Here is a 23,649-nt window from a genome sequence, read left to right as displayed (position 1 = left end):
TTATTGGGCTTGCAGACAATCAAATTGTAAAAACAAAAGACAAGAAATCAACACTGGAAAACTGTGATCTTAAAAAAGAGACATGCTTGAGCTGTAGAAATCATTGCATAGGCTCAGCAACAGAGTTCATCTTTGCAACAAAGAAAAAAAAACATGTGTAAAGGGACCAGTATGATTTTTATTAGATTGCCAAATACACTGCCATATAGACAACATATTTTAAAGGGAAGGCAGTAAAAGAGCCCAGATGTCTGCCTACTTGCAGCTCAGAACCTTTGCACCAACTATTGCAGCTTTCTGAACCGTCAAATCTATTACCAAGCAAGAATGAGAAAACATTTATTTTGGAAATTTGCCTCCAAAGTTCCCCAACACCTAATAAGAAACAATACAGTCACAAGAAGGCTGGAAAGTACCTGTCATCAAGCTCAATATGAGGAGATGGTTTCCAGAATTTCTCAGTTTTACTTTAGTCATTTGATTCTCTTTTATTTACTTAAATAGAGTTATAAAGCATTACACTATTATCACGTTATGGATTAAACCTTCAGATTTTTGCTGATGAATGCTATATCCATGATCTGGTTATAGTAATATAGAGACTTATTTTAACTCTAACTAAGAATATAACTTTAATCCATCTGTGCAATAACAGGTTTAGAGTGAGAAAATCTTGTCATTACAGATTAATTATTCTGATGCTGATCACCTAAAAAGAATTTCATTCAGACACACCAGTGAGTCTTTCTTTATTTGAATCATCCAAGTTATTCGGTTACTGACTCATTAAAGAGTTATTTCACTATCCGTCCCGTACAAAGTGACCGCTTTGACAGGATACTGTGCTGAGTGAACACTGAGTCAGACCGAAGGGAATTTAGATAGAGTGCCTCCAGTAGGTCAAACCACGTCTTCCTTTTCCCTGCCAGCTTCCTTCATGTGACTCATCCACATCAATCACATTCCTGGACTTCCATACATGCTGAGACGTATTGTATTTAGACTACACTGTATGGGAAACACTGAAGACAATAAAGGAAAGATCCCTATCCCCTTTAAAATGACCATTATTAAAAACAGAGCAGAGAACAATCAACTCTAAATTTGTCCTGCTGCCAAAGATGTCTACAAAATATGCTGGCCTGGCCTGACTTGATACTACTGCAATTCAAATGTACTACATATTTGCACTATTATGTTTGCCTTAATATAAACTTAAGAGCACAAAGTAATTACAATTTTGAATCCAGCTGAGCTGCCGTTGGCCAATAATTACAAACAGCAAGAAATCTGCAAGTTTGGAGCCAGAAATCCTTCAAATACACAGAATTTGATTATTTTGTTTGTTTTTTCATACAAAGAAAACCATAAAGTATTTACATTTGGGAAGCCCGGATCTGATTGTTTTACATTGCTTATTTGAACTTGAAAGGAAAGTATAAAAAGGAGTATAAAAAGATCAATTACATGTTTTAGATCATTCAATAAATGTTTAATATTAGACAAAGGTAACCTGAGTTTTTAATTTCTGATTGAATTTATTAAATCCTACCTGCCTCTGTCTGAAAAAGTAACTGCTTGAGCTTTAGAACATAAACGTATAGCTGGACATTTTCCAGTTGAGAGAAGAATTCGTGGTTGGATCAATTACAGCAAGTCATCCAGGTTGTAAAGCAACAAAGCAGCCACAGACCATCACACTACCACCACCGTGTTTGAGTCTTCGTGTGACGTTCTTTTATCAAATGCTGTGTTAGTTTTACTCTAACATGTAACGTGACTAAAACCTTCCAACTTTTGTCTCGTCAGTCCACAGAATACTTTCCTAAAACTGTTGAGGGATCTTCAAGGTGTTTTTTTGTGGGGTAAATGTGCGACGAGTCTTTGTGCTCTCTTTGGTCAGCAGTGGTTTTCTCCTTGGATCTCTCCCATGAATGCTATTTTCGCCCAGTCTCTTTCTTACTGTTGAATCATGAACTCTGACTTTAACTGAGGCAAGTGAAGGCTGCGGTTCTTTAGATGTTGTTGATGCGCTCTAGGAGTGATTTTCCTAGGCTGGCCACTCCTGAGAAGGTTCACCGCTGTTACGACTTTTCTCCATTTGTGGTTAATGGCTCTCACTGTGGTTCACTCGAGTCTCAAAGCCTTAGAAATAACTTTGTATCCCTTTCCAGACTGACTTTTTGTTTCCTGAGTTTCTTTAAATCGTTACTTTTTGATATCTTTTACTCTGCTTCACTTTTTTTTTTAAGAAAATGTGGTCAATCATAGTTAACTTTTGATTTTACAATAGAGTCAGAGGAACAGTTACTTTTTCACAGCACTGTATTTAAATGGTGCAGTGTTTATATGCTGTGTTAGGGTTGAATATTTCATGAAATGCAAATGTTGTATAGCTTTAATGTTGGGTGAAACAACAAGTGTCTTTTCCTTTAATTAAAACTTCTATTTTTTACTACAAACAAAGACCAGTTGTGTTGTTACGTTATGCTGTGCAGTACATGCCTCGCATATCTCGATAAATCGGAAAACGTGCTGGAGTTCAGGAATGTTTGAGGAGGGGTTCTGAGTGGTTGGGCGGGTGGGGGTTTAGGGTGCTGGGTGGAGGGGCTTTTTGGTGACTGTAAATAAGTGAGTGACATCATTAGATAGCACAGAAGAAAGTGCCTCATACTCCTCCAAGGGCTGGATTGGGTGATATTGAAATAATTGGAGGAAAGGGAAACGAGGCCAACAAGTGTGTGAAACTGCCCTCAAGATCTGAGAGATTTTTTCATTCAGTGACTTTCCTGCCTTCCACATTTTTTAATTCTTCTTTCTCCTTTTCAGACTGTAGTTTATTCCCCAAATCCACACCGCAATCCCCTTTAATCCTACCCCACTAGTTTCGCCTCAGTCTCTTCTATCCACTTTAAACCCCATTCCACCCCTTCCCCAGTTTGTGTGTGGGCCAGAGGGATGGATAAGAATGTTGGACAGGAAATAGTCACTTCTTGACATCACAGTTTCCTCTTCCCATTTCCTCGAGTTACAGTCATTCTGTCCTCTGCACATTCTGTCCAGCAATCTTTCCGTTTTCTTACTGAGACCGTACATTACGTGATGTCGTGTGATGAAGCGTACACCGTGACTGTGATGCCTCCCATGTTTTTGTTTAGTTTTGCTGTAAAACAATGGGACAGTCATGTTTACAGCTTTCAGTAATCAGGGAGAAGCTTCTGGCTCCACTAAATTGAATATTGACTTGCACGCAACTGGCTAATATCACATTTGAGACAATTAAGCTCACTTCCTGTACTGCTGGTCTTTCTTAAGTTTTATAAAGACAAAAAGGGGGTTATAAATCTGGGCGAGGAGAGACAGTTCTCACAAAGTAGTATGTTTAGCTAACAGCTGCCATCTGATCTACACTTTCCTCTGCATTCCTGAAATATCTGGCCCAGCAATTTGGCATTCCAGTTGTTGTTATGCATCATCTTGTCTTGCAGTACAGACTGGAATGTATAAACGGAGAAGTGGAGATCTTAAGATCTCCTCCTAGAGGTTGAAACCTGTCAACATTTACAAATGAATGGAGATGAATGGTGTTCCTTTACGTCAGCTGCCAGTTTAACAAGAATGCAGGCTTTCATGTGTGTTTTGCTTCACTTTAATCTGCATTTCAAATGAATGTGTGCATTGAAACTAACTCCAGATAAAAGCTGTGTACCAACCCCCCCACAAAAAAAGCACAATGCTGATTACTAAATGTTGCTCAACCCAAAGGTGGCTCACATGTTCAGGTTCCTTTATGATCTTTCTCGTTGCTCATCCTCCTTTCTTACTCCAGTGTCTGTTTAACATTAGCTTTTGGCAAATATTCATTTACCTGTGACTGATGTATAAAAATGCTGATCCGAACCCTACATTTACTTTCAACTGATCGTTCAAATCAAAGTTTTCTTGAGACGGCTCACAGAGGGAAATAATTCCACAACAATTTGGATTATTTGTGACTTTTGTTGATACAACTGCTGGTAGTCTCAGTTGTACAAGTATCAGGTATCCTGCACCAAGACGGTTATGCTAAATGTCTGCCAAAACACGTGAAAAACCTCGTCTCACTGGCTAATTCCTGGTACCTTTTTAAGAAGCATTTTGTTCTCAATTTTAAGGTACAAATGACTAATGATAATTTATGGATACATACTGCTTAGGAAGAGTCTCGATAATTTCATTAAAGAAGGAGGGGAGGAGGGGTCAAACATATTTTGGGCCCATTTTCAGAAGAAGGTTAGGGAGGGAGAGGGAGATTAGGTTCCCTGATGCCGGAGAAGATGAGAGAGGAGTGCCCATGGAGACGAGCAGGTCCTGTGGGGGTCTGAAAGCTCTGATGGGAGCCTACCATAAATATCTAATTATTACTGAACTGTTAGGTCCGGTGCACTGAGGACTATTACTTAAAAGCTGCTGAGCTGACAACCTAATTTAGTCATTTCATATGCTGTGGTTTGGCTCAAAAGCTCTAGTTTTTGAATATGGTGGATTTTGAAAACAACACGATTACGATTGTTTTCTTGCATGAATTTTAATAAATGATCAGGAATTTTAAGAGTTAAAAGTGTGCAGCGAGGGTTACCTTTGAGGCAAAAAAGATTCTTTCTCAGTTTCTACTCATCTGCAAGGTACATTAAGGCTACTTTAATAAATCATTTTTACATTAATTTAATCACAGATTAAAATATCTTTGTTGAATGTTAAATTAGGCATTCACAGTTTCACCATACTGATAATTAGCAGTCCAAACTGAATCCCCGATCAGCTCCACTAAGTTCTTTAGCCTCTTTTCTGTAACTCTTTAGATTTGTTTTAACGTAGTAACATAAACCCTGCTTCCAGCTATAGCACAAACATGTTTTAATGAAAAACATGAAAATAGCTGTGCACTATCCACTCAGCAGGAAGCAAACAACAGCAGGGAATAGCCAGCACACATATCTGAGCATTTAGATGCTAAAAAGAGTAGATGGAAAATATATATTAGACTAATAAACTGCTTTGGTAGATAGCCCAGACGCTGGTCACTTTCCTGTCAGCTGCATATTACACCATCATTTTTTAAACAGCCAAAAGTAATGAGAAATAATAAATTTCCTCTTTGTGTGACTTTTGCAATAAGCTGTAGAAATGTAAACACAGTGAAAATTTAAAATAAAACATATTTGTCATGTTTATCAATGCTTTTTAAGCATTGATAAAGGTACCTTGATGCTGTTATCAAACAAAGCCAGCAGAATTCAAATAGGTGCTGAGTTTTCAAATCAGATATTTGTGCTTATAGAACATTAGAATTGTTGGTGGGAGCCATTGGGGGAAAAATAATGTTACATTTAAGAATTTATATTTCTTCCTCATGAACAGGGAAACACAGACATTATTTATTACCGAAGAACTTTAGACACTCCTTTAATTTGCACACAGGAGTCCGCGGGATCTTCCAGCAATGGTGATGATATTTTCCAGAGAACTGATTAGGCAGTAGGTGGCTAATCTCTAATCTAGAATATAATCAACTCCAGACCAGGTTAGGTTTACAGCATAAGCTACCATGGTGATGTGACCTGGCAAGAAGGGAATGAAAATCAAGAAAATCCTGCTTTATCTTATAGGCTTAAGGATGTTAGAGAGAAACAAAACAAAGCAAAAACAGGAACACAGAAAAATGTCACAGAAATGTCAACTTAAAGTGGCGAGTATTCAGCTGCTCACATCTCAAAGGTCATAAGATGAAGGTTTTAGTCTAGGAATCAATAATAAGGCCTGCTGCTGACATGACTGAAAGCAGGTATAGGAAATCAGAGCTTTGAATTGAATTCTGAACGTACCCACCCAAAATCCAACAAACATCGGTAGATTGGTGCTCAGCGGGGTATTGCTGTCTGTTCCTCTATTGCTGATCATGTGGACTTTTTAAAACTGAGCAAGAGTTAAACAGCTGCAACATTAAACATTTTGTTACCCCTATGAGCTGCAAGCTATGCTTGACTAGGAGGGGAAAAGCCTCCTGCCTGATCAGCAGCTGACAGCTTTCTAATAGAGTTCTCTTATTATCTCCTACCCTGAAGCACCCACTTCATACCTAAAGACTAAATAAAACATGCAGCACAAATGGACATAATTGCAGTCATAACTGCACAAAGTTAATGGATTGCAGCCTCCTCGCACTCACAGTACAAATCAAGAGCGCACGTATTCCTTCCAGTACTGTAAGGGCAGTAGAAAAAGATGCACAAAACATCTGAACCACAACTGTCGACTGTAATGAGTATTGTCAGTTGGAATGTAAAAGTAATATGGGGCAGGAATCCAAGAGGAGAAATCCAGCGGCTGGATTGTGTTAGGAACTCGAAGCTTTACTGGCAGAGATCAGACAGAGCTTAAGTGGAGGGAGAGGTCCCTTCCACAGGCATGATGAACATTTTGGCAACGCAGTCATGTATTCCCCGGAGCCAAGCCCGAGCAAGCCCATCCTGGGATGAAATCATGGCTTCACATTAAACACGATCACACACATGCCTACCAGACTGCAACACAATGTTAAAGTTTACACCTGCAACCAAAAAAGTAATAAAAACGAAGTACAGGAAGACACAAGGGAACTAGCAGGGACCAGCAGCACTTGAAAAACCTTTGCTTACTTTACTTTTCCTTGTGCAACAATCACTAAGCTCTGACGAGGAGCTGTCGGTATTTATTAGCATGTCCACTACTTTTATTGTTTAGTCTATAAGACGTCAGAACAAGCAAATGGCTTAAGCTCAGAGTGATGTCTTTCTAAACAACCTATAAACCCAGAAGTGACTCAGCCTAATGATTATAAACACATTTCAACATAATTTCTGAAGCAGCATTTCTGAAGTGAATGACAGAAAGCTTTAAATCCAGTTACATTTCTTAAAGTATCTAAAACTGATACGCACACACACGTTAATGAATGCGTTCTTTAAATTGACTTCAGTTTGGTGAACCGCACCCACCAGTCCCGTGGGTGGAATGTAACAAACAAACACGGATGATTTGACCAGCGAATGATGTCCGGTCGCACTGCAGATAAACAGGCATGTCCGAACGCATTCACACACTCACACAGTCAGCAGTATCTTCCTTCTGAAGGCTTCCACAAAACTTAATCTGTCCTCTTTTTTTTGAGTCTGTGAGCCATCTGGGAGGGTCTCTCAATGCTCTGGCCAGTGAATTACCTCAGCTTTCATGTCATTCTTTAGGCTCCCATTACACCCCTAACTCATCCACACCCCTGAATCACACATGCAGGCTTTTATGCACATCTAAATGGAAAACAGAGCACATAAAAATCTATCCTGTTGCTAATATAATTAAAAAGTGTACACAAAAAGCGATAGGGGAGACAAAAAAATGAAGTGATGTTGATGCATTTGGAGCTAGTTTTGTAGGGTCGAGGCCTTGCACTGGGTTACGTAATCGGTAGCTGCATCATTTATGTTGTTTCCTCTCTTTACCTATTTTTAATCTTCCTGCCTCCAAAAATTCAGAGTGCCTCTTCAGAACTTTACAAACATGCAATATTTATTGAACTCCTCTCTGTCTACCTGGGATAGTGTCATAAAACCCTTAATTTCAAAGCCTCTGGCAGCCTTAACCTCCTAGGACCTGGCGTCCACATATGTGGACATCACATTTTGGGTTGTTTAGACCAAAATACGAAATTTTGCTCTACAAGGGCCTGATATCCACTTACGAGGATGTTATACTGCCACTGTGCTATTGGAATTTTAGACCAATATCCTCATATGTGGCTCTTATTTTTCTCAGAAACAAAATTTTGGTAAAAAAAAAAAAAAGAATCGGGTAATTCTTTGTTTTTACATTCATCAGGTCCCAGTCAGCCCAAATATCAAAGAGCAATTAAAAACGAATGCCACGGAGGAGTTTGGGTCTTAGGAGGTTAAGGAAAGATTTTCAAATAGAAATGTAGAGAATTTCCTATCACATTTTGATAAAAATATAATGGCCCTATAAAATCTACACTAGACCACACATTTGCTCTTTCACAAATACTGTGCTAAGTTTTGAGTAAATTGGTACTAGGTTGAATTCAGTTATTTATATGCTATTTATTTATATACTACTTTAGTTAGTGGCTGGTTCATGCGTGTTGACTGCTGACAAAGGTACTGGAAATTGAGTTTGACATATATGCTAAACATATCATTTCTAAACATATATCCAACATATATGTTTTGCTTCTTGATCACCTACATATGGATTTTTATCATATTAGGAGGCATCTTCAACGAGGCCACTACACTACTGGCTTGTGTGTTATGTGTTTGGGGAGTTTCATGCCTGGGCTGGCCTCCTAACTATAAACACTCTGTTTTACCTGATAGAGAGAGATTATGGTTGTGGGTTTGCATGTGTGTCGGGTCTTTTGATCTACATCCAGTCTTTTGTTGTTTTTTGCTGTTATCGGAAAGATTCTGTTTCTCTTCCTGTCTCCCATAATGCATTGCTGCCTTTATCAGGCTGCGCAAGAGGAAGAGCGCTGCTGGGATGTGAAATTCTTCCATACCTTTTGCTCCTCTATCTTCTCTCTCTGTGTATTGTGTAACTCTCTTCCTTTCACTCCCCTGTACTCTTCTAATCTGTAGCCTTGAAAGTTCTTCAGAACCTCTGATGTTTTCAGTTTTTTGTCTTTTTTGTTTAGGTCCGGCTTACTGAGAACATCAGGTGGAATGGGGTCAAATAAGACATTGTTTTTTTTTGTCAAAGTCAAACAAAAGACAAATTTGATTTCTTTTTTTTAAGAAATATTATATATATGCATTGGGTTCAAGTGAATCTCCATGTAAATTTTTAACTTTCCAATTTGGAACAATTAGCAGGATGGACCACGGATCTTAAGCCTGGGTGAAGGCAGTGCTTTAAAGCAAATTTGTGTAACGGCCAGCACAAGGTGACTCCTCTGGCTTTAAAAAAGCCCAAATTTAAAGAGGTTAAGGATAAAATTACCAAGTTTTTCACTTGATCTGCAACCTTCAGTATGTACCTTCCTGATGGTCATGGTCTTAATCGCTAGTTTAAAGACTTAATTAATAAAAAAAAATCTTGAAAAAGAAGAAAAATCAGGGTATATTGTTAGAGACACCCCTCATTTATCACAGATGATTTTAAACTGACTACAGCCAAAAGTCTAAGATCGAGGGTTAGAAAATCAGGTCTTCAGAAACAAACGAGTCACTTGTGTTCAAAAAATTTAATTATTTTAACCTAAATTAAATTATTTGGTTTTCTACAAATAAATTAACTAATCAGCAGTTTCTATTTGTGCATACGACCCAAGTACATCTAATAAGGTAAACATCTGAATACCCTCTTTTCTGCTCTATAAATTTCCAAATAGTGATTAAATTAGAGTACAGGGCCACAGAAGCAACTACTTTCCCAACAGAATTACTCGCTCAAGTCTACATGCCACATCAACTCATACAATCTGTACTTCGGCACTGAGAAGAGTATTGGGTTACTCTATGGATGGACAGATTTGCTTCATTAAATACCTTATTAAATAAGTTATTTGACAGAGTAGTATGTGACATATCTCTGTGTTTTAAGTAGTGTAGGGTTACTCCTTCCCCTGGGCCATAACATATTATGAAGTGCACAGGTTGCTTTGTGCTGGGCCCTGGGTCATGGCCTGATAAATATTTAAGGAGGGCGTACGTGCCCTTGCAGCCATCCCAGACTGAGCGGGACACGATAGAGATAGCATTAAAAATAAACAAACGCAGCTTTAGTGATGGACAGGCGCTGCAGGAGATGAACAGAGCAGGTTGATGCACATGTTAAAACTAATTTACACAGTTTATTACTGTTTAATGCTTTTAAAAGATAACTGATTTACAATTTCCTTAGAATATTTTTCAAAATAAACCATTTCTCTTTAGTAGGTCTCATTTGTCAGAAAATAACAAATGAGGCTTACTTCTGTATAAAGAATCTTCTACCAATCAATATTTTTATATTTTCTTTTGGGAAATAAATGTTACTCTTAATTTTATTGAACAAAATAGTTAGATTTCTGCCATTTTTCAAGAGATATATGTATATTCACAAAAGAAGCGAATGCAAGTTCAGTTCGAATCCAGTAAACTGCTAAGCTAAAGATGAAAAAAGAGAGTAAAGGAGTATCTTGGTATGTGGGCATGTAAGAGCGAGTGTGTGCGGCTCCAGTGAGAAAAGCTCATGTAACTGTCCCTTGTGTGTTGACAAAGGGATTAGGTTAGTATCAACTAGATCATGCAAAGCCATGAAGACATTTGCACACAAGAATTCTTCACGCACACACACTGAAAGCAGACCTCACACAAACAAGCTTACCTTCTGCTGCTGCTTAAGACATAGGACAAAACCCCAGACACAAACACCCACACACATGGTCACCGCTTAACCACATTCACCAAAGAAACAGCTCCCAAAGTCACACACAGAGTAAATAAACACTCCAAGCAATACAGAAACACACACGCATACACACCTTCTGCTAGCGTGTTGTCCTCCGAGTGTCCGTTCAGGCTAGTCATGCTGGAGATTTGTCCATTCTTCTGCAAAGACTGAAAAGAACAGCAAAGAAAAACAAATAAATACATTTCACACATATAGCATAGTGCTGTTAATTCTCTTTAAAGGGAAAGTTTAACATATGTGGATACACATATATTTCCCGACTTTAAGATATCTGTTTTCCGTTTGCTAAGCATAAAGCTAGCATCGGATATAGCAGCTTAGCTTAGCACAAGCTAACATAAAAACTGGAAGAAGGGGAAGCATTTACTCAACAAGTAACACAATCAAACTTAACTTAAAGAAACTTTATAGATTCTTTAATGTTGCTTATGTTTTGTCTGTGGTCACTGTGAAGCTAGGGCAGCAAGAGACTCGTTTAGCTTTCTGTAGCTTAGCATAGAGACTGGGAATAATTGGGCATGAGGAGAAGCTCAAAGACACACCACCAAAACCTCGAAAGCTTTCTAATTATCAAGCGTTATAGTGTTTGTTTAATCTGTAAATGGGAAGAAATGTAAAACAACAACTGGCTTAGCAATAGAAATTGCTTGCTGGAAGTATTCCTTGGCAGCAGGCTGTCTGACCACCCACAACATTTGTTAAACTCCCTATAAAACCACAGACTGTAACAGTTTGTTTATAGATTAAGCAAACAATATTCAAAATGTTATTCCAAGAGCTTTCCAGGTGTTGGTATGAGAGTGTTGGAGCTGTAATTTGACCCAGCAAACTGTTTTCATTTGTTTCCTGTCTTTGTGCAAGAAAAAACCTCAAGCCAATTTAGAAATATTAAATACCAAGCTAGTTTTGCTGGTGAATTGAACAAACCAGAGTTTGTTGATGCTACTGAGCCAAATTTTTTAAGTTAACAAAAAAAAGCAAAAACTATGATTACATGCTCCTTTTTTTTATTCTTAGTGATTCATTAAAAATCGGATAGTAATGATGTAAAATTTGGGTTTGAGTCAACTAACCTAATGGCCTCTTTGCTCAATAGCCTCTCATTAAATTAAATTAACATCAAATTCACCACACTGAAGTAATTATTTTACAAAGCAAACAGTGACCAAATCTTGAAAATAGCTACAGTAATTTTTTAGTACTCAGAAAAAGAGAAAATACACCAAAATCACAGCAATAATTTACTGGGTTGTTTTTTTTTTTAAAGTGGCTTTTCTTACTTGTTTTTTGTAACATGGACGAGTGTGTTAACAGAGTTAACAACACACAGCCGGGTTCACAGGACTCTTATCTGAGGATCTGAGCATTGACAGTTTTTCTGGCTGCCACCAACTCTGACTGACAGGTGGACAATTGCAGGCAGGCCCAAGCTTTTGTCCTTCACAGCCTGGGGAAAAGGAACCAGAGCCTCCCCACTGAGGTGCTAATATAACTAATGGACAAGTCGGGCTCTATTCCCGATTTCTCTAGGAAAGCCCTGAAAAATGACACCACGAAGGAAACAATCTGCTTGGGACAGGTCAGAGGGATGAACTAAAAGAAAATGGGACCAGATTAGGAGAGTGCAGGGAGACTCAATCATCACCTGGAGGGATGACCGACATGGTGGTGTAACCACTTGGTGTACAAGGACAAATGGAAAGGATGAGGACAACAAGACAGGAAAAACAGATTAACAGATTAATTCTTTTAGATTTAATTAATTCTTTTAGATTTGAAATAATGAAGCTGAAGTTTGATCAGAGAAATTTCCTGCAATGTTAAAGATCAGCCAATAGATCCTTGGCTGACATGGTTTATATTTATGGTTTTATTTGATCTGTGATCTTTTAAAGTACTAATCTTATTTTTTCTTTTCTGTTAGCAAGAACACCAACTTATGACATATGGCTTCATTATACAGAAGATCTAGATGTACAAAAGTCTCATAATTGCCTCTGAACTCTGTCAATACTGCAACCATGAACATTTCAGTACACTGAACTTTGTTGAATTGGTCAAATATCTTACTTGTTTGTATTGGCTTATAATGAGCTGTGAAATCAGTCATCTGAAAACATGTTTACTTGAAAAGCACAATGCAGTCTAAGTTTTAATCATCGCCCAGCTCGTACAGCAAAGTTCAGTACCTCATCGTGAAGTCATGAAAAATTTGATTCTTCTTTCACTCGTACTAAAACGTTCATCCATCCAGGAATGTGATACTCGAGTGAAAATTTGCCAACCGCTTGTTTGACTTCTCAATTTTCTATACTAGAAGAAAGAAAATTTCTAATCCTTATCTGATTCAAAGGCTGGTCTGATCTATTGATCAGACCCCCCACACCCTCTAGCAGATTATTACATGAAGGAACCTTTTAAAAAACAAGCGCGTCCATGCTCACAGGTGTACACACGGGTGATCACACCCACAAACTACACCCTTTTTGGCTCCTACCTCAAAGCACACTGTGTTCTGTTGATCTTATGTGCTGCACAATAATGTTTAACATTTAGTATTTACTGTCATATTCCCATATATCATTGTGATGTTGTTTATTCTATTACTCTTGTTCTCTTCTGCTTGCTTTCTTTTTTCTTTCTCAGCAGGTGATCCAGGTGATTGATATATGCATTTTTTTTTTCTCTGCCCGTTCTGTTGGTTTTTGTCTTTTGCCCTTCTCCCCCGTCCCTCTTCTCAGCTGTTTCTCTTTCCCTCTTTCTTTCTCCCCTTCTTTCCCCCAGTCAAGTCTGTCCCGTATTCAGTAAGTGAAAATAAAATAAACAATAAAAGGTGAATCAAATGGACCATTACGGCAAGGCTGGGATGGTCAGTTTGGTAAAGTAAATCCGTTGGGCATCTTTCTTTGCCTTTAGACAACAATTCTGATGGCAAAAGAGCCAAACGGGACAGGCCAAAAAAAAAAAAAAAAAAAAGAGAAATAAATGACTCAAAGCCAACAAATGTGAGTTGTTTTTGGAACTGTGAGGCCTGTTTCACAATATGTGCATCATGCAAGCTGCAATTTGCTGCAAGACATCATTTTTTCCTTTAATTTTGACATCTTTCACCGATTAAAACCCTAACTACAACCAGTGCATGAGCTTTCAAACACAGCTCTCAAAAGTTCCTGGAGTTTCTGAGCAACAATGTCTGTAGGATCCCACCGTCTAGATCTGTGTCTAAGGTTCGCTCGCAAAACAGGGTAAAAAGAGCATTTATACCCCATTCATGTAAAATGAAATCTTCACTCAGTCAAATGCTTGCATGCAGGGGAGGGTGGGGCTGTCATTTTTGTCCTTTTCAAGCCATCAGGACCTGTGATCACATTTAGCACGTGAGCCATCAACTCTCCTCCAACCCTGCGACATTCCCAGGATTCCTTGTCCCCTTCACCAAAATTCCACAGGTCCACTAACACCTGACTCCACCTTCTCCAAATGTTCACGTCCCTTACCCGAACATGGTGGGCAAGGGAAAGTATCCCTAAGAATTTATGCATATTTGGAAAGAATTTGCATCTCATAATTTTGAAATGCAATGAGGGTGGTGGTTGTGGGTGCAGCGTTTCTGGTCATCACACAGGATTAACCTTGCAATTAATGTCTGGATGTCTTTTTATTATCACGTTTCTCTTTTGTTTTTATTTCTAATCACAAACGGTTCAGTTCAGTTTTTACCAAAAACTGCTAATGCTGTCTATCCTTAACTAAAAATAAGAAAGTAAAGTTGATTCATAAAGTGTTTTTCACAGACATATATCCACAAACTTATTATCAAAGTAATAAAAAGTGAGAACAGTCAAGACCCCACAGTTTAGAAAAATAGTGTTAGAGGAGAACTCAGGCTAACAAATAAATTCCTGCCAGATAAATATGTGGAAAAGCTGTTTAATGCCGAGCCAGAGATACCAGCCCTTAAGCCTATTAAGTGACATAGTATGGTCAAAGGCCAACCTGATACCATTAAAAGATCGTCACAGACCTTTAAAAGGGAAGTCTCAGTGGAATTGATGAGGATAAAAAATTGTAATTTACACAATAAGCATCTGAACTGAATTTTTCCAATAATTTGCTAATAAATAGGCTTATTATTACCACCAGAGCTGGCTTCAAGATGAGGTTTATACTGTAGTTCAGCAAAATATTTAAGAAAATTCAATTAAAAAAGTTTGCATTTGATATAATATCTAAAATATTCAAATATTGAAATTTTTCTCTGGTTGGGTATATATACACATGAATGGATGGGCATGTAAAATTTGGGAACATGTAGATTTAATGTCATACTTTATAGAGAAAACAAATGCAAATTCCTATAGAAACCGCAGCGACACTTAACAATCAATTTTAAACTTGGGTTGTCTTTAGATTGGAATTTCATCTACTTTACAAATCTCTGACCTGAACCACATGAGCAAACAGATGATATCTTAGGTTTATTTTGCATCAAATTAGTCTCAATTTTGCTGTTTATGCCTTTTTTAAATCTTACCCAACAATGATGCTAAGCAAGGATAGGGTTTCTTTTTGTCAAGGTTTTTAATGTCATATGAAAGGCAATACTATCTATGTGCATCAGCATGTGACCAGGTAAGGATAGACATTCAGTAATGTCATATTATGTCATATATACATTCTTGAAGATTGAAAATTTTCTTGGTATTAGAGGAATTTTTCTTGCATTTTATTATTGCATTGAACTGAAAGTGAACCGGCCCAAACACTGAAAAGTGGTGTGACGCCTGAGTAACTCTGAATTTCTTTTCGAGTGTTTGGACGCAATCAGTCACCGTTTCACTGCCAGTTGTGCATTTTTTGATGTCTGTCTGGTCAGCATGGTGTGCCACAAAGATCTAAAGACAGACTTCCTGCTCGGGAAAAAAAGTGCACAAGGAATGGCCACATAACGAAATGTCTGCTTATGAAAACAACAGCATGGAAAAAGTAATTTCCTCTTGTTTTTTTCCATGCTGTTGTTTTCTCTTGTCTTGTCTCCTGTGTAATATGATCAGATTTAATTTAGCCCAATGAAAAACATTTGAGAAGTCACATTTCTGTCTATGAATAGATTTGATTATTTTTGCTGTCTAGAATGAGACCGCATAAACTGACAAAACAGCAAGATAAGACACAGCACACATGAATGCACATGTTTACTTGTAGTATTCATGCGGTAGGGTAGCACAGAGTCAGAGAGAGCGAGTAGTAGTAAACACCTCCTTCCTCTCTTACAGCCCCTTTCACCACTTCTAACATGTTCCTGTCTCATGTTCATTTATCCCAAGCAGCCTAGCACTCACAGAGTGATTTCATCTTCCCCTTCCTTTTCTTCAGCCTCTTCCACTTGAGGGATTACACATGCATTAAGCACTTTTTTGTAGCACTTACCAAACCTGCTGAGTCACCATTTACACTTGCAAAAAAAAGCTGCAGTTTATTTGAATTGACCTGCACTGGCAGATGGGCATGATGTCTAACATATCAGAAACCAAAGTAGAGATCTGGTGACTGTGGAGGTCATTTGAGTACAGTGAACTCACTCTCATGCTGAAGAAAGCAGTTTGAGATCATTTAAGCTTTGTGACTGAAGTCAGGCAACCGTTTTCTATTCTTTTCTTGCCCAAATTTGGTGAGCCCATGCAAACAGAGGACAAAGGAGGGGGGAACAACTAAGCTGTAGTGCCTCTTCACCTCACTGTACAATACCTTGTGCAATACTTTTTGTAAATAGTCAACAGTGCAATAGACTCAATACTTGAAATGTGCAATTCACTTGTATTTTTATTTTTTATTCCTATTTATTCTATTTATCCCCTTTGTATATTTTATTTATATTTGTTTCTGTATTTATATATGTGTGTGTGTGTGTGTGTGTGTGTGTGTGTGTGTGTGTGTGTGTGTGTGTGTGTGTGTGTATATATAACAATTCTGTAACTGTAACTTCGGTCGTTGCTGTGCTTTTTTTGGAAATCGAATTTCCCAGAGGAACCCACCCGAGGGATTAATAAAGTTCTATCTTATCTTATCTTATCTCTTAACTACAGCCTCGGTTTCCTGTTCTTAGCTGACAGAAGTGGTGTGGTCTTCTGCTGCTGTAGCACATCTGCGTCAAGGTTTGATATGTTGTGTCTTTAGAGCTGGCTTTCTGCATACCTTCACGGTAATTTTGAGTTACTTTTGCCATCAACAAGTCACTTCTACCCAGAAAGCTCCTGCTCATGGGATATTTTCTCGTTTTCAGACCATTCTCTATAAATCCACGAGGTTTAGTGCACCTTCATTAAAGGAATTATTTAAATTGTAATTAGTCTGTGAAAGCAAAAGGATTCAGAATAGATTTTCTTTGTGCTTTCACTTTTATCTTCATTTTATCTATTTTTTTCCTATACCTCTTATCTGGCTCTTTCATTTACTTCTTGGCTGCGCCTTTGCTCATCGGCTCCAGCATAGAGACAACCTGCTGTCTTCTAAATCACTTCACAAAGGGCAACAGAGGAGATTTATATCCTTTATACAGAAAGCAGGAGAATGGACCTAATGGGGAAAAAAAGAGGGTGCCACCAATGGCATGTTACTTCTTAAAACCAAGCATGTAGTCTAAGATATTAAGTTCTGTAAATAAAGTTTGATGACCCTCCTTTTTCCTTTAAATCTCTAGATAAAATAGTCCAGGGATGTCTTTAGGATGTTATCTAAAAGTCTACAGTTAAATGACCCTTGAATTGTTGGTGAAATTGATTTAGGAGCTCACATGTAGAAAAACAGCAGAATCTTTTGGGTTTATAGTCTGGATTTGTTACAGTCTAATCGAAAACACCTGTTCTTTTGAAGCTCTATCGCAGACCTTCCCAAAGTGTGGGGCCCGCCCCCTAGGGGGGGCGCAGAGCCATTGCAGGGGGGGCGCGGTATGAAAGGGGGAAAAAAAACAACGCTTGAACACTGCTAGCACGGGGCGCCCACACAAACGCAAAGCAGGAGATGAAGCATAGCTGAATATGTTTCCAAACCAACTTCATTCTAAGCCAAAGACTAGAAAATATGGTGAAGCATGTCTGCCCTTTGGTTTCACCTGCACAAGTGCCAAGGTAGGCCTCCCCTGCAGAACTGGTTTTCCCTTTGTTGGGAGCACACGCTGGGCTCTTCAAATCAGGGACAAACAGTAGCCCACATTCTTGATTTTTAGTTCACAAACACTTGTTGTAATGACTAACTACTCCTGACATTTTGGAGATGTTAGCTCTTTATACAGTAAAGTTACAGTGGGATACAAATAATATCAGGCTGATCCTGCCACGATTTGTTCCCCCGGTTCAAATCACAGACTCCTACAGCTGTTTATGTTTTTAAACCCATTTTGCACAGAGAGGCATTTTTTGAAAAATGTATTGATAGCTATGTTGAATATTATTACACAGGAAAAAAAACAACTACATGTAAAATAATTACACGGTGACGCCTCTGCCTTTCTAAATGGAGCAGTGGCGTGTCCAGCGGGGTGGCCTGGGGTGATGATGATCAGGCCACCCCCTCTACCAGACTGGCCACCCCAGGTGCCACCCCGAAGCTAAAACAATAAAATTCAATCAAATATCAAATGTACGATTATGTTTTCACAGTGAAGCTCAGATATCCGAGTGTAAGTGAATACAGCATCAGCTTCTGCACTATGAGCATAAGGTTAGCAAAGGTAGGACTCGGAGAGCCAAGCACGAAAGACAGCACCGCAGAAAACAATTTTTCGGCGAAAGAAAATGAGGAGAGAATAAATGTCCCTGTAATTAATATTAAGTTTGTTGAGTTTAGTAAACTTCGGTGAAATTAGAATACCAAGGAAAAAATAACACTTAAAGAATTATTGCAACCATCGAATATTTCAGACAGTAGGCTACTGGGGGGAGCTAGCATAAGAGTTATGAGTTATAAGATATAATCCAAGTCGTAACATAGCTGTATGGAGCTGCAGATTTGGTTGCAGGTTAACCTAGCTGGACTGGCCATCGGGCATACCGGGCATTTGCCCGTGGGCTGATGACTTTTTTTTTTTTGTAACGGCATGAACAATGAGAGTGGTGGATTGGCCAGATGCTGGCCGATGTGTAAAAATAACTCAGTTGTTTGGTGGTGGCTATGGCGGAGCTTCCACAGAGGCCAGCAGGTGGATGAGGGAAGGGGAGGCAGGAGGAGAGACCCGAGGCAGCCGCCAGTCCGAGTGTCAGGTGAACTGAACTTCAGGTAAGAAGTTATGACCTGCAGTCTATCTGGGTCAGATATAAACCAAGTTTCGGGGTAGTTTATTTTCGTTGTGCTGACTTTTTACAGTCAGTTACAGTAATTCGTACTAGCTAGCATGACAGAGTTTCTATACAGCTGGGTGGGTGCTATGATGTTACTGATAGTGAACTTTATTTTATTCATAAGTTTAGTTAGTAGAGTTGCCAATGGCTCCTTAAAAATGGAATGGTCCCTCATTCAGAGACAATATTACGCGTTTCGTATTGAGCTGAGAAGAGACACAGTTTGTCCCGTACTTTCGCTATAATGAAAAAAAGACACAAAGCTGGAGTTATTCTGTGTCTTTGCTGCACAGCTGCCTCTGCTTCTCTCATTCTCTCCCCCTCCCTCTCCTGTTCCTACTTCAATCATGAAACTGATCAATGATCAGCTGATCGGCTTTTCTGATCGGCTGGGTTCCTCTTTCTGGCGCAGAAAGAGGAACCCAGCGGATGTCGCGGTAAACAACAGCAGCACATTTAAGCTTGATCAGCTGTTGTTAGAATTTATTTAACATTAATTTCTAGTATCAGCTGATGTTTATGCCAGTTAATACTGGCAGTGTCCCCATGCCAGCTGACTGTATTTCATCATCAGCCAGTGTTGTTCTTTATCAATATTACCAAAGTTTACCATAAGGCAGCATAGAAAGTATTTACTTGCTTTCAGGTTTCATTCAAATGTTAGTCTTTTCATTTGTTTCCCCACTTTTTTCCTGTTTCAAAATCAAACACCAGTTTGTGAGAAGATTATCTTCTTTTTTTAATACGCAGATAAAGTTTTGCATTGGCACTGGCTAAAAATGTTCGTATTTTAATATTCAAAAATGTTTTGCCCAAAACATATGTGCACTATATGTCAGTAAAAATACCATGCAAATATTGCTGTCCTTGAATGCTGAAAAAACACTGACAAAGCACTGATTGTATCTCTTGTACTTTATCAACGCAGTATCTAAAAACTTTGCACCGTAGTGGTTAAAACCTCATTCTAATAAGAGTTAAAAGCGCATTCGGTTATTAGGTTTATAGGGTTATTGAATTATGGTTAATGGTTGGTAGATTTTTTTTAACATTATCTGCCAATTACATCTGCCACCCTTCTCCAAATCTGTGCCCCTACCTGGCCCCCCCAACAAAAATTTTCTAGACACGCCACTGAAATGGAGGGACAGTAACTGCGTGTGTGTATGTAAGCGTGTAAAAACTGAAGATAGAGACAAAATACTATGACTATCTGCCATTCTGCAATTCATCTCATGTAAACAATACACACAGCGTGACGTGAATAAAGGCACATACCTTTGACGTTGTGTGACGAACTCTGTATTCCTCGTCCACACGTAAACACAAAAAAGGAGTTTTAAAAAACTGCGTTTTCGGTGATTCCAAACGCCATTTACATGTGGATGAAACAGCTGCGTTTTCAAAATCATCCATGTAGGTGTGGACGTAGCGTAAAAGAGTTAGTAGTTTATTTTATTACTACCTGTAATTTATTGCAGATTACTTGTATTTGCTTAATTATTTACTAAATGTTTGAGGTGTGACATAAACCGCAATGTAGCAAAATATGGGTGTGTGTGGTTGGAGGATGTGTTTGTGCGTGCGTGTGTGCGGGGGAGGGGCGCGGACATTTTTCTTGTAAAACAAAGGGGGGCCCAGCAAAAAAAGTTTGGGAACCACTGCTCTATTGCAATTTATGCAACAAGTTAATATCAAGTCGGCTTAAAACCCAGCTCATACAGCCGAGCAATGGATGAAAATAGCTTTTATTGGACTGAATACATTTTGAAATCCTTGCAGAAATAAACAGATACAGTAGGCTAATATTTTCAGTCTCGCCAGGAAAGTACCTATAAACGTCAATCATAACACACAGTAAGGATAAAGCAGAAATGGCAGTAAATTTACTCCATCCAGCCTTTATGGTCATTTTGTTGCCATTATAATGGGAATTATGCAGTAAAGAGGAAATATTAAATAGCCCAAATATTAAGAAGTCTTCTAACTGTCTGTGTAAATGGCTGTGCTGAAGTTTAGTAACACTAGCTGGGATGTCAGGATTATTCTCAGAAGGACACATGCACACAAAAGCAAACTGGGCGAATGAGATAACAGGCTTAAAGGCTCCCAGTGGACTCGTATTTTGCCCGGGATAGTTAACGCGACAACCTCTGACCTCCGAGGTGTGGAAAGGGTCTCTGAGCAAACGAAAGGGGGATGACACGGGCAGAAGGGGTGACTGGGAAACACGGAGACAGGAAAGATAAAGACAGGGGTTTAAAAATTTCCAGTACTTTTTGTGACATTTCTATCAGTTCCCACCAGGAGGTTCCTGGGGTGCCATGACACCATCATGTCTGCCGTCGCTTACGTCCTCCTTCTCTCTTCATGTTTCTTCACCCCTGCCAGCCCCCAAACTATTATCCCTGACCCCCACATTCAGTACATACCAAAGATCAAAGCCTGACAAGATCCCCCGACGAACACTCTCGCTGATTCCACATCCCATTAACTCTGCTCAGGTGCTCAAACTCAACACCTGCGCCTCTGTGTGGTTTGAGGTGAACTAGCAAAGCACTAAGTAAGTCGAATGTTTCTGGGGATTACAAGGTGGAAAGGTTTTTCTGCCCTCTTTCACTCCAGCTATCTCATCCACTTCTGCTCTATAAACAGAGCAGGTTTGCCACTTGGAGTATATTTAATGCAGCTTTCGGGAACCCATCCGTTACCATGAATCTGTCAACTTTTTCCCCCAGCAAACACACAGGCACAAGCTGTATAAGGAAATAATTCCCTGCTCCTCATGTTTGTAAGAGGCCCAGTGTGTTTTTATGTGCGATGGTGTAGCTGCCAAATGTTTTTACTCTTTTATCTTTAATGGAGGAGGGTCACATTCAGTCTTGTGTTTGGCTGAAAGTCTAAATTAAGTTTGGTAAAGACCTGCAAATTGCAAAAAATATAATTTAGACGTTCAGAATTAAGTTAGTCAAACTCAGTAATATGCTTTTAAAACTTGCTTTGGATTTCATCACCTCACAGTGTGAGAACAAATGAGTGCATTCAGGTCAAACTTGAGTGAAAATGTGAATGTTAGACTTAATTTAAATTCTGCAAGCTAATGCTTTTTTTTGTTGGTTTAGTGTAGTGGTGTCCAAACCCAGGTCTCGAGGGCCGGTGTCCTGCAGGTTTTAAATGTGTCCTTGATCCATCACAGCTGATTCAAATGGCTAAATTACCTCCTCACATGCCTGGTAATGAACTAATCATTTAATTCAGGTGTGTTGACCCAGGGTGAGATCTAAAACAGCAGGACACCGTTCCTCGAGGCCTGGAGTTGGTCCAGCCTGGTTTAGTGTATGGAAGTTTTGCAGACACGTGACTGCTAACCATGTGACATTAACCTGTCAGCCACTTTGGATGTGATAATCACGGTGACAATGTAGGATCAAGTGGATTAAAGCTCCAGGTTTAAAGATCAACCTGTTACAATCTGGCAATCACAGGTCACGGGGGGAAAATGAGTATTCCTCAACTGGTTGCTGGTGGTTGATGGGAGTTGCTGAGAAAATAATTGGGGTGGGAGTCACACATTTGTTCATAAGTCATTTGGGTCATAATGGAGAAATGGGAGTAACCGACTGGTTTCTGGCACAAACCTTGTGATTGATTTGGTTGCTACTTTATTGCTGCGGACGCCTGCAGTTTGCACGTTAGTGGCAGACTTGTCTACAAACACTGGTCATCTGCTCCCCGAGGTGTAGTGAAACTGTGAAAAGTGCATCACAACCTGGAAATGCGACAATTTGCCTTCAAAGTAAAAGCTGTTTCTTTTGAAACATGCGAGCTGCAGCTCAGAGGGACAACTCTCACTCTGAATACAAACCTTCACCATAGTTTGCCCCACATTTTATCAAGTCTTTGTACTACTGGGCTAGCAGTTAGTGAGGTTTGACATGTACAAAGAAAATCACTCTAACTGTGTTAGAAAAAAATCGGATCCCTGACATTTCATGGAAATTTATACAAAATTTCAGCACAATGAGCAGAAATTGTATGACAGAAAACGAGTGTTTGGGAGCTCCGGCAGCCAGGCTGGTACTTTCTTCACTTTTGGGGTCTTGGTCTGTTTGTATTGTTCTTTAGTCATCTGTGGCCAGCCTTAAGTCTGGTGGTCAGAGGACCCTGTTGCAGGATTCAAAAGCATGTGAGGGAAATAACTGAACTGCTTTTAATTTGACAAAAAAGTCAAAGTCCAAGACAGATAAACTAAACTGGGAACTAGGAATGAAGCATGAGGAACCATACAAGAGATTTAAAAAAAAAAAAAAGAAAAAAAGAGCGGTATTCCAAATCACAAGAAACACGGGGTGCATAAATGGATGACTTGACAAGAGGAATAAACTATAAATACACAGGGGGATGAGACACAGGAGAAAGTAATAAGTGTTGCATAGACAATAAAGAAGGTAGAAGACGGGGGAAGTAAAACTAGAACAATTCACACAGGAAACAACCTTCAAAGTAAAACAGGAAGTGACAAAGAGACAAATTAAGACTCCGGCATTAAAAATAAGACGAAACCCAGCAACTATAACAAATACATTAAAAATCAGTGATAACCATACAGAAAATCAGCCCTTTTGAAGTGCTGATTTCTTACCCAGCAGTGGCTCGCCTCCTGCTCTAAGCAGCAAGATTTAAAATAAATTAAACACTATCTAATGCTTATTTTTATTTGTCTGATGACATTAATCCACAATCATCTTATTAGAGTAATAATAGTACAGATAACGCTGCAGTCCTCCATCATGCTCTGTACTTTGTAAATAAAGTTATGTGTGGCCAA

At 39.0% G+C, this 23,649-nt stretch overlaps 1 protein-coding gene across 1 annotated transcript in view; it reads right to left on the bottom strand.

Moving 5' to 3' along the window:
- akap12b (A kinase (PRKA) anchor protein 12b) overlaps positions 1-23,649 on the bottom strand; it is a 54,013-nt gene that overhangs the window by 12,743 nt on the left and 17,621 nt on the right. Inside the window, exon 2 of the mRNA XM_085372856.1 lies at positions 10,556-10,631. Coding sequence (XP_085228982.1) covers positions 10,556-10,631 — 76 coding nt within the window. The remainder of the gene's footprint in view (positions 1-10,555; positions 10,632-23,649) is intronic.

This window comes from Diplotaxodon limnothrissa, linkage group LG15 (assembly GCF_057381915.1).
Source record: "Diplotaxodon limnothrissa isolate DT_005_m linkage group LG15, D_limnothrissa_male_GT1.1, whole genome shotgun sequence".
In the NCBI taxonomy this organism is placed as follows: Eukaryota; Metazoa; Chordata; class Actinopteri; order Cichliformes; family Cichlidae; genus Diplotaxodon; species Diplotaxodon limnothrissa.
This window is presented reverse-complemented; position numbering and strand designations above follow the sequence as displayed.